This window comes from Castanea sativa, chromosome 8 (assembly GCF_040712315.1).
Source record: "Castanea sativa cultivar Marrone di Chiusa Pesio chromosome 8, ASM4071231v1".
NCBI classification, from domain to species: Eukaryota; Viridiplantae; Streptophyta; class Magnoliopsida; order Fagales; family Fagaceae; genus Castanea; species Castanea sativa.
Genome location: NC_134020.1, coordinates 1,500,747 through 1,509,479, shown reverse-complemented (window position 1 = coordinate 1,509,479; position 8,733 = coordinate 1,500,747). Strand labels below are relative to the sequence as shown.

The 8,733-nt window shown below is 38.5% G+C and overlaps 1 protein-coding gene across 1 annotated transcript; it reads right to left on the bottom strand.

The window, feature by feature from the left end:
• Positions 1-3,982: 3,982 nt before the first annotated feature.
• Positions 3,983-5,752, bottom strand: LOC142607601 (uncharacterized). Its single transcript, XM_075779145.1, has 2 exons — positions 5,738-5,752; positions 3,983-4,381 (listed from the first exon to the last, which is right to left on the bottom strand). The coding sequence occupies exons 1-2, from the start codon at positions 5,750-5,752 to the stop codon at positions 3,983-3,985; spliced, it is 414 nt and encodes a 137-aa protein (XP_075635260.1).
• Positions 5,753-8,733: the final 2,981 nt, after the last annotated feature.

Here is an 8,733-nt window from a genome sequence, read left to right as displayed (position 1 = left end):
AGGGAATGATTGTTCTGTATTGCCATTTATAAAATACCATTTCGGGGTTACTTTTATCATTTTTTTTATAGGAAACTGAATTCATTAAGATGAAATTGAAGTTTAACAAGGCAACTAAATTAAAAAGGGTACAAATTAGGCACGTTCCAGTTGGAGAAGATGTTGAACCATAGGAGGATCAATTCCCTTCCAAACCTGATAAGTACCATTATATCTAGCATAAATAGCTAGCTCATGAGCTACCTTGCTGTATTCCCTTTTTCAAATGCTGAATTTTCCAACAACTGAAGGTCTCAAGGATGCTATTAATTCCCCGATGCAAATGGCCAATGTCATGACCCAAATTCATGGAACACGAATTTAAATGCACAACTAACTTACTTATCTTACGTAGCTCAATAAACATAATTAATTCCATACTTAAATAATACTCCAAATAAGAGATCCAAAGTTTTTGTTTCTCAATTAAACTTTAACCTGAAAATTGTAATTGATGGGGTGAATCACACATCTAGTAAGCAATTATATACAATACACAACTAAATAGAGTCAAGCAGAGCACGAGTATTTTGATTTCAAAAACTCACTCAATGATATCAAATATAGCTTTTCCAAAGCATATAATAAACCACTTAATGCATATTTTATCAAATCTTAAAATCATTCAAAAACACATGCAAATAATTGATCAAAGCATAGTGTCACATATACACATATTCTCACATACAATCACGTGAGCGGATACCAACATCTAACTCCCGTTGGTGAGGGATCAAAACTTATTTTCACATACAACCTTGTGAGTGGGCTTACACATATATCTGGTCAATTCTAAAAACACTTATTTTAAGTCACATATCACAAAAGCAAACTTTATACAAGATAGATTAATTTTCTTAATATTAACAATTATTCCAAATATAGAGGTTTATTGAATATCACAATATTGAATTGAAATATATACCAAAGGATGCTTGACTCTCTTAAGGTATAAGTAGGAACAGAGGAGTTTATGTAAATATTTTACAATTCTTGAATAAGTTTAAATACTCAATTTGCCAAAAGAAACGTGTTGAGGTCTAAAATATTACAAGTATTGAAATCCAAAACTAAAGGGCTCTCAAAGATGAGGAGGGCCCAATTCGTGAGCCAAGACCCATTTAAAATGGGTCAAAGGAAGCCTAAGTTCATGAATGGGCAAGCCCCAGGCCTTAGAAAGAAGAAGAAAAGGTAGAAGAAGTTTGGTTTAGCCTTTGTGAGAAGAGCCCCCAAGGAGCCCAGAAAGAGACTGGACCAGGATATCTTGGAATTGCCAGAACCAAGGGGATCATCGAGAAATGCAGGAAAGAAATAGCTGGGAATTAGACAGCTCAAGGAAGTGTGCTCATGGACACAAGGAACAAAGATAGTTATGTCCCATCAGCCGCCTATGACTCAGAAAAAGAGCTGATGACTTAGGAATCAGCACATGGCAAAAAGAAGTCTGGTACCTTGGGAAAAGCAGGAAGGTGAACCATGAAGGAAGGTGGCTGGAGATCTTTTAACTTTATAGAGGGGAATCTACCTATTTAGAGAAAATGACAAATGGTGAAGTAGCCAAAAGGAGGGGTTTGAAAGGTCTCTCTAAAAGCCTTGGGAAAGGAGATTAAAAGTCACCTCTCAGGACCCCCTAAAAGAGGAAGGTTGGCTGGAGACTTTTTGGAGGGAAATCTCAAAAGAAGAATGTAGTGAGAAAATGAGGAAAGGACTAGCCACTAATGTTGTTGACACAACATTGGTTCTAGTACCCAGGGTAGCAAATGGAGGGAATCAATAGCACACCAAAAACCTTAGGAAGATACTATAAAAGGGGGATCAAGCTATCAGCAAAGATCATTCAGCAACAATTAATTAGAACAAAAAAGAGACTTTACGAGACTCATCTAAACCTCAGAAAATAGAAAATAGAGGGAAACACTGTGAGGGATCCTAAGATAATTGCTAGAGGATACACTTGGATTCAAGGGGATTCAAACCTCACAAGTCTTGGGAGCCTACAAAGAGCTATCTAATTTTGTTACTTTTGAACATATTTGAATCTTGTGACATATCCCAGTGAGAAATAGGGTCCAATGTACTGCAACTCAATATAATGACATATCACTTTATTTTCTAAGGAACCCATACGTCCTTACATGTTTTTTCTTTATTTCCTTACTGTTCTTTAGCCATTTATATTACAATATGTATATGTTTGCATGTATGGATATGTATGTGTTGTAGGGCCCATGTTTTGTGTACAACTTGGTTCGTAATCAGCCCAATATAGCTGCGGTGAACCAAGCCCAGTCCACCAAACAACAAGTATACAATTTATTAGAGGCCCATAATCCTTGTTTCTACTTGGGCTTGGGTACTGTTCAAAATGAGAACCCACAAAGCGTTTTAAATACCATTTGGAAAATAGGAACATGAATTTGAAATCGCTTGGTTTTAGGCAAATTTAAAGATCAAGAACCTTTTTAGAAAACTTACTTTGAAATTCAATTATTTTGGGAAAATAATTTAGTTTAGAAATCATCTTTTAAATGAGATTTGGGCGTTCAAAACGTTATTTTCAATTTAAAGTTTCTCTCTAAAATATTATTTAAGAGTCTAAGTTTCTCTTTCAATGATGTAAAAGTCTTTTGATAAACTTTAGAAAATGTATGCTTAAAAACATAATTTTTGAAAACCTTTGACTTCTAGGAACCTAATGAACAAAATTGTGCATATTATGCATAATTACTTACAATACTTGAATCACTCTATAGGTCCAGCTCAAACACCCTTCAAATAGTCTCAAAACACTCTTAAATAGGACTTATAATCAACCATGGAAATTACTTAATATCTTTCACAAAATATAAAGCTTATCAAAATATACAAATTGATTCACTAGAATTATACTTTGCTAAACTAAATAATAACACTTATACAATGCATCTTTACCCAAAAAATATGTTTCCTTGAATTTATCAAAACTTAGAGGTAGTAGCCAATACTTTAGGATTTAATATATGTCCTAAATGAAAAAGTAAAACCTTAAACATGAATTTGGCTTTATAACCGTGACTTTCTTCTAGAATATACACACAGTGGGCTAGGATTTAAAATATATAACCCCAAAGAAAAAATGTTAAAGCCATCCTTTTATATATATAATCACAATTGAAAGACATTAAAGCCACCTAATATATATACCACAAAGACAAACGTAAAAGCCATGTTCTTGAATTAGGACTTGCAATTCCATGACTCTGTTCAAGAAACCACATAATGGGCAGTGGGCAATCTAGGATTTAGTGTGAGTTTGGATACAACGTTTGAGTCTGTGCATTTTTTAGTGAGTCCCGTGCACTGTTCACGAGACCTACAAGTACTTTTTCAGCAAAAACAACTTTAAAATTGGATCCCACGGCACTATTCACACACTTAAAAATTATTTTGCTACAGTGTTTTTCACTTTTTAGTTTTCAGCAATAAGCGGTATCTAAACAGACCTTTAATATATATTTATCCCAATGAAAATGTAAAAGCCAAAGAATTAAGGTTTAAAATGTGACTTTTGTTCTAGAACACACAGTGGGCAACTAATGTAATAGTGGAATCAACGATTCTAGGAAATATCCATTTTGAAAAATCTAAACATCACTAACATTCCCAAGATAAAATTCTATTTTCTTTAACCCTTTAATTGTTTGTTTATAACAAATGGAAAATCATACCTGGAACAATTGTTTGCCTCTTCAATTGTATGTGTTCTAAACTCCAAGGAAAAAAATACACCTCCTACCCTCCTTAATGACGAAACCCTTCCTATGAAAACCCTAATTTATCTATCTCTCTACCTTGTAATTAATGCATTAGAGATGTGGGCTTAGTGGGGTAGTGGGCTGCAGTTACTAACAAAAAATACTTATGACCCATCAATTATATATAAAAGAAAAAAAATGTAATAACTTCAAATAAGGGTATGCGGGGTATTACAGCCAAGAAGACCATTTGTATTTTCAACTTGAATATCTTGGACTACCATCAGAGAATCTGATTCAATATAAACCTGTGATAACTCCAGTTCCTTAGCCAAGAGTACTCCATTCTCAACCACTAATATCTCCGTTTCTTTACTGGAGTACTGGACAGGGAGGGACTTGCACAATGCTGCTATGGTGTCACCCTTGCTATCCCTTATGACTACCCTAATACTAGACAATCTGCCATCAGTTAATGTAGCTCCATCAACATTTATTTTGAACACACCTAGAGGTGGGGCTTTCCACACTAAAAACACTGGCTGCTGGTTTTGACAGCAGGTAGTACTTGCTTCTTTGAAATCAAGAATAAGCTTCCTGACATAGTTCTAGACCTATACAGGGGAGTGGTTAATATTCTCAAAGACTTTTTGGTCCCTGTTGTACCAAATGGCCCAGGCCACCCCGAAAAAAGTTTCAAGGTCTTGGGAGGTTCCTTTAGACAAAAATTCTATGGCTATATCTGATAGGTAAGGGTCTTGCTCTCAAGTTCACTGGGCACTTATCCCATCTGTTCCAAACCTGCCTTGCATTGTCACAAAAAACTAAAGAGTGGGCTATGGTTCCAACTTCATAATCACAAATGGGGTAGATAGAAATTATGTGCTCAAATTTAGCTTAGTTGGGAGGGCATTTACATAGGCTTATCAGGCAAAAATACTAACCTTTGCTGGGATCTTCAAGTGCCAGATTTTAACATGGTCTTTACATTTTAGTCCTAGTCAATTTAGTCTCGACTGTCAACTTATTCATATTAAACACTTATGTGGCAAAATATGTGCAATGCTAATTGGCTTATAGGTGACAAAAAAAAAAAAAAATTTGCTATTAATAAAGCCATGTCAACAATTTTAAAGTGAAAATATGAAAAATAATATACAAATTGATGATGCACAAAAATCGCCAGTGAGTTGATTGTCCACACACATGCCAATGGATGTACTTGAAGAACAAAAGAGAGAAGAACCAATCAAAGGGTACTGGTGGGGTACTGGCTAAAGACCCTCTGAAGGTTAAGTCAATAATAGAAAACTCTCCAAGAACCAAGAGTGCAAGAGCTAGGGAGAATTCACGTACCTCAACAAGGGTAATGTTTATGGTTTATATAGTGGTAGAGAGCTAACCCGAATCCCTTGATACAGGGGACTTTCCTTACAGAGTGAATGATCTTGAAATACTTAGGTTCACCTTTCCATATATAAGAAATCCGATTGCGCGGTAGGGCCTTTGTTCATGATGTGCAAGTAATTTCCACATAAGGATGAGTGAGTGGGTCCCACACAAGCCCCATTGAAACCCTAGCGGATAGGCCGTCGAGATTGGGGATTGCCTGATCAGTCGGCCCATGGGTTGGTCATCCCTTTTGGGATTGACCATTCTTATTAAGGTTGGTCTTCCCTTTTAGTCGTCCTTTTTGAGAGTTGGTCGTCCCTTTTGAGGGTTGGTTGAAAACTATCCCTATCAGCTACCCCTCTACTACGTGAGTTGTCGAGATGGGTGATAGGTTGCGGAGTTGTTATAAATGCCTTGCTTTAATGTCATGTGTCATAAATAGGGGTAATTATGTCATTTTGACAGGGTGAAAGACACGTGTTGTTCTCTGGCTTGTGTCGCCAAAGTCATGACGCTTCGTTTTTTCGTGCCAGACCATCCTATATAGTTCAATGCCATTATTGTCCCATTACCTGAAAATTTTCCATTCCGATCCTAGAGCTTAATCGTCGGTTCCTTTGCTTCGTCGGTTTACCATTCGTCTATTTCTTAGGTATGCTTCGTTAGTTTATCTTTTTCTTTTCCTACTTCCTTTTTGTTTGTTAGCTGTGTACACTTAGGAAGTAGAGTAGAATCTTAGCTTTCATTCGTTGCTTGTAGGTGAGAGATGTCTGGAGATAGTGAAGCGACGAGTGATTGTATCTTGTCAGTCTACATGGGTTTGGATGACGACTTGTCTAGTCATTCTAGGCTTAGGTATTCATCAGACGACTCGTCGGTCTCTGATAGGGAGTTAGCATCAGACCCCTCTTCGGAGGAAGCTAGACCTTTGAGGCGACGACAAAGGGAGGTTATCCTTCCTGATGACTAGTCCATCCATGATTTCACAGTTAATATGAGTGACGTGGTATTTGGTAGGCTAAGACCCCGTTTCCGAAGTGCCCATAAGGAAGGGTGACATAGGGGAGAAGTGCTATGATGGGAGGTCGTTTGATGTGGGTTTTTATGAGCCACCTTCATAGAAGGGCTTCATCTGCCTTTTCTTCCTTGCATCGTCAATTGACCTTCTTCATGGGTGTGTCCATTAGTCAAATAGCCCCTAATGCTTGGAGGTTCTTTATTGGGGCTGAGGTGTTATGGGGTTAGCTTAGTTGAGGCCGTCGCTCCTTAACTTTAGACGAGTTCTTTTATTGTTATAAACCTCAAGGGATCCCTCGATCCAAGGGTTTTTACAACTTTGTGTATCATCAGTCTGCCCCGAGGTTAATATCTGATATGCTAGATTCCAATCATTAGTGGAAAGCTAGGTTCTTTTTTATGCAAGGGGTCAATTGAGTGTGTTTCCCGACGAGTGGAATAGCATAGGGTCCTTTTACGACCACTCTTGGGGACTTCTGAACAAGTCTAGTCAGTTGTTGGGACTATCTGGGTCGTCAGTTTACATTTTTTATTTAACTAATGTATCCCTTCTACTTTGTTTCAACTACAGTGAGCCTGACGATCCTTCCTGAGCAAGAAGCATTCTTGGAAAGGGTCTTGAGTTACCTTTTAAAGAGAGGTCTTGGAAGAGGCTTGTTAACTTAGACACACTTCACGCCTTTTACGGTGAACCAATCCCTTTTGAGGAAGCTTGATGATTGGATCGCATCTTGAGAGTTCATTAGCGTTTTTGATCGTCGCTTTTTCTTTTATTCTAGTTTGAATTCATCTTCTAACCCGTTCGTCGGTTTCAGAGATGGAAACAATGAAGAACAAGTAGGTAGTAAAGAATAGGTAGGAGGAGATCAAGAAGGCCGCTGCTTTGAGGGTTCAAGGTGGGGGGTTGTCGGCCTTGCCCCCTTATGTCTCTAAGAAGAGGAAACATACTTCCAACATTCAATCTTCGGGTAAGGGCACTAGTGGCCCTTCCACTCATCTAGAAGCACGCGAGATTGCTGTTGGTGCTCCCCGTCGTGGACACCACTCGCTCCATTGTCTGGGCCACTGACTTGGACGAGTGGTCGAAGCACGAGACCGATCCTTTGGGTGACTCCAACCTTCATGACATGATGAGGGTATGCTTTTCATTTGTCCTTTTATATGGACTCGTCCCTATGCACTGACTCATCCCTTTATATAGACTTGCCCTTTTATTTTATTTCTCCTTTTAATGTTAATTCGTCCCTTTATTGATTAGGGCTTGGTGAGGATGCAAGCTTTACAAATTCGTTGTACATATCGCGAGGCATTGATCAAGCGCTTGAAGGATCATCTGGGGTTTGAAGCAGATGCTTTGAAGAAGTTCAAAATATCTTCTCGGACCTTTGGTCAAGAGGTGGTTGGCTTGAAGGTTAAACTTAATGAGATGGCTCATTAAACCGACGAGCTAACTAAGGAGAATGCCAACTTGAAGTCTAAGGTGGCAGCACTTTATGAGCATATGGATAAGGTGAAGAAGGAGGCCATTGAGGAGTACCAAGGGTCCTAACCCTACTTCAATGAGATGAGGGTTACTATGGGGACGGCTTTGAGGACTTCCGCAAGCAAGCTGTCCTCATGTTCCTAGACTTGGACTTCTCCTTGATCCAAATCAAGCTTAGTGGCCTGATGTCTCCTATTGTCGAGCCCATTCTTGGCAACGAGGAGATTGAGGAGGAGGTTCTAGTGACCGACAGGCTTGGTGGTGTGCCCGACGATCCTGTGAACCCTCAAAAGCAGACTGGCAACCCTTATGTTGATCCTTAGCGATTTTTTTTTCTTCTGTTTGTTATCCTTTTATTTTTAATTTAAAGACAATTATGGTACCTTGTTTTGGGTTTTAACTTTATCTTTGCCCTTTGTTTTGGGTTGACATTCTATACTTTAAAACTTTACTTTATATTGTATTTTGCGTAAGTGTTGAAGCTCATCGGTTTTCATTAGTCTTAATTGAATCGTCGGTTTCCATTAGTCATCATTGGTCATTAGTTTCCTTTAGTCATTATTGAATTGTTGGTTCGGAGGTTTTTATCTCAATGTTGGGTACTAAGGATGATGACTTATTGGTTAGTTTGCCCTATTTTCTTGAGTCGTCAGTTTACCCTTTGGGTAGGATTTTTGAGTTTTGATAAGGATTAGGTGCACGAGGGCATCCCCGTCCATCCCTAAGTTGGATTTAGGATGCAATCAGGTGCACAAGGGCATCCTTGATCGTCTATCCATCCTTTAGGTAGGTTTTAGGACTTGATCAGGTGCACGAGGGCATCCTTGATCGTCTGTCCATCCTTTAGGTAAGACATAGGATTTGATCAGGTGCAAGAGGGCATCCTTGATCATCTGTCCATCCCTTAGCTAGGACTTAGGATTTGATCAGGTGCACAAAGGCATCCTTGATCGTCTGTCGACCTTTTAGCTAGGAATTAGGATTTGATCAGGTGCACGAGGGCATCCTTGATCATTTGTTTGCCTTTGGAATAGGGCTTTGATTTTTATAAGTCTTTCCTCATTGTAG